Genomic DNA, 2,853 nt, shown 5'->3' with positions numbered 1-2,853 from the left:
TGGAATCGACGGCTCGTCTTCACTAGAAATTGCAGGTTGAAAGCCATGATCATCACCACTCTCATTTTTTTTGTCATTATTTGTATGCACTTTAGTATTCCCCTAATCTCAAGAGGTTTCATTTCATATATCGATTATAATTGTTCCTACAAAATACCACATTTTTCTCTTTTTACGGCTCCGACTCTACTAAACATGCATATTTAGTTTGACTTCTCTTTAGCCGGAGAGACCAATTAGTCTCGGCTCAGCGCTCCAACTCGGCTACACAGATTGTTTATGAATATGGGCCCAGAGCTTAAATGTTGTTGCTGGAGGACGGAGGGTGGAGGGGGGTTCACAAAAATTTGAAGCTCTTTGGGCTGCGGCGGATGATGACCGCAGCCGTCCATTATCGGTAGGAAAGGACGCGGTTGATTGGACGAAAAAAAAACATGTTTGGTGACTTTCTCCGGACTGTGAAATGTTTCAGAGGCGATGCAGGTGACGTCCACGGGGAGCCAGACCATCCAGAGGGCCCAGGGGGAGAAAGTCACTCTGGGATGCACCTATACACTCGGTGCATTAGACATCGGAGATCTGGACATCGAGTGGTCCAACGTCAGTCCGGACATGACCCAGAAAGACAAATTAGTGAGGTTTTTTTTATTCACAAAAACCTGTCCAGGGGGTGGGGGTTGTGACTTCACTGAAGCATTTCAAGCATTCTGCATTAGATTGAGGTGTCTCTTTGGGATATGCATGCCAGTCTGGAGAAAGTGGAAGAACCTGCAGTCGCAGTCTCTAAACCGGATCTGTTTTTTTTTTTTTGGTTTTGTTTCGTTTGCCTCACAGATCTTGGCGTATTCGGGGGGAAAGACGCTGGAGTACGGTGACAGCAGTCTCCAGCAAAGGCTGAGCTTCATCATGGACCCCAAGATGGGAGACGCCTCCATCTCCATTTCCGACCTCAAGAGCTCGGACACGGCCACCTACCAGTGCAAAGTAAAGAAGGCGCCTGGCGTGGACATGCGCAAAGTCACCCTGGTCGTGATGGGTGAGGCGGAATTCCTTGAACGTCTGTCACTACTCCTCCTCCTCCCACAACTGGTTTCTGTTTTTCCTGTTGATTCTCACACTTGTCTCCTTTTGTTTTTTTTGATGCTGGCATCACTTCAATGGAATGTGAGAAATCCCTTTTGTATCTCCCACACTCATTTGGCAACACCCAAAGTTGCTTGGCTCTGTTCTTACTCAGGGAAACACATCCTGTGATGAGTCCTGTGAAGTATTGTAGTTTGATATATATATATATATATATATATATATATATATATATATATATATATATATATATATATATATATATATATATATATACACACACACACACACACACACACACACACACACACACACACACACACACACACACACACACACACACACACACACACACACAAATAACTGTTTTTCTCCTAGTCCGCCCTTCAGTGCCAAAGTGCTGGGTGGAGGGCAGCGAGGAGAAGGGAGGCACCGTCTCCCTCCGCTGTAAAGCATCTCTGGGATCCACTCCCCTGACTTATACGTGGAGGCGGGAGAGCGGAGGGGCCATCCCACCCACCGCGTCTCAAGGTACAGAAGCGACCCAATCAACTTCCTGTCCTCGCGTTCTAACGTGCGGGTACTGAGCGTTCCGTCCTTTCATTAAGACCCGCAGAGTGGGGAGCTGTTGATAAGGAATCACTCGGAGAGCTATGTGGGGAATTATGTGTGTGAAGTCAAAAACGCTGTCGGCAGAGAACAGTGCAAACATGCACTCTACGCAAACAACCGTAAGTCACATGCAACATTTATGACACGTTTTATTTTCGATTCATTTAAACTTCCCAAAACTCTTGGCAACCTGAAGTACTCCGGTTTGCTTGTTGCCTTTTTAAATAACTTCCGTATACTATTATATTATGATGATTATGATTATATTAAATCAATCGTGCTGGAGGCTTGTTTAAGCAGTTGAGTATGAAAGGGGCCTCCCCGGTATTTTAGGACCCGTTTGAGCCTCCGCTCCACTCCCGCAGCGACCAACAAAGTGGGCGTCATCGTGGGGGCGGTGATAGGTGCTCTGCTGCTGCTCCTGCTCCTCCTGCTCCTCATTTGGCTCCTGATTTGCTGCTGCCTCAAGCGTCGCTATCAGAAGGAGGTGGCCAATGAAATCAGGTGATCATTCCGAGTCCGTCACCCCCGCGTCCTGGAAGCGAAGCATGTCGTTTTGCTGATGGAGCTTTTCTGTTCCTCCCCGCAGAGAGGACGCCGCGGCGCCGGAAAGCCGCCCTTCCAGCAGGGCCTCCAGCTTCCACTCGGTGATGGGATACCGCACCCATCCCGGCGTGATGTACAACCCGGTGAGGGCGACTCCGCCCCGGAGGAGCGAGTCCGGCCGCAGCGCCGCCCACGCGCAGCGGAGCAACGGCGCTCTGCAGCCCTCCGCCCGCGACCAGAAATCCCCTCCTCTCAAATACGACAGCAAATACGGATACCCCGTCTAACTGCAGCCTAATGCTACCAAATAGACTTTAATCATCATATTTTAGTGTTTATACATGTGACTAATTGTGCAATAGCAAATGTTGGACTTGACTAGAAGGGTGGAAGTCCTGATTTGCCCCCTAATAGCCGAGTGTTGCAATAAGGCTATTTGGAAACTCATAACATGTTCTCCTGTAAAATAGATTTAAAAAAAAAACAAAACATGTTATGAGGTTCAGAGTGTCTTTTGACAAACTCGGCTGTTTATTACTGTAGAGGCAGGCCTAGAGAAACCTGTATGTAAAGTGTACATAGCAAATAACTTGTACCTCTATTCTGAGGCAT

The 2,853-nt window shown here is 47.7% G+C and overlaps 1 protein-coding gene across 1 annotated transcript; it reads left to right on the top strand.

Moving 5' to 3' along the window:
* Positions 1-477: 477 nt before the first annotated feature.
* Positions 478-2,556, top strand: vsig8b (V-set and immunoglobulin domain containing 8b; the record flags this gene model as incomplete). Its single annotated transcript, XM_080003574.1, has 6 exons — positions 478-633; positions 835-1,036; positions 1,462-1,614; positions 1,692-1,814; positions 2,061-2,199; positions 2,285-2,556. The coding sequence occupies 6 exons, from the start codon at positions 478-480 to the stop codon at positions 2,526-2,528; spliced, it is 1,017 nt and encodes a 338-aa protein (XP_079859700.1). The 3' UTR covers positions 2,529-2,556.
* Between the last annotated feature and the right edge of the window lie 297 nt (positions 2,557-2,853).

The sequence above is a fragment of the Zeus faber genome (genome assembly GCF_960531495.2).
Source record: "Zeus faber genome assembly, chromosome: 7".
Lineage (NCBI taxonomy): Eukaryota > Metazoa > Chordata > Actinopteri > Zeiformes > Zeidae > Zeus > Zeus faber.
Note: the sequence above shows the minus strand (reverse complement) of the source record. Positions and strands in the feature narration are given on the sequence as shown.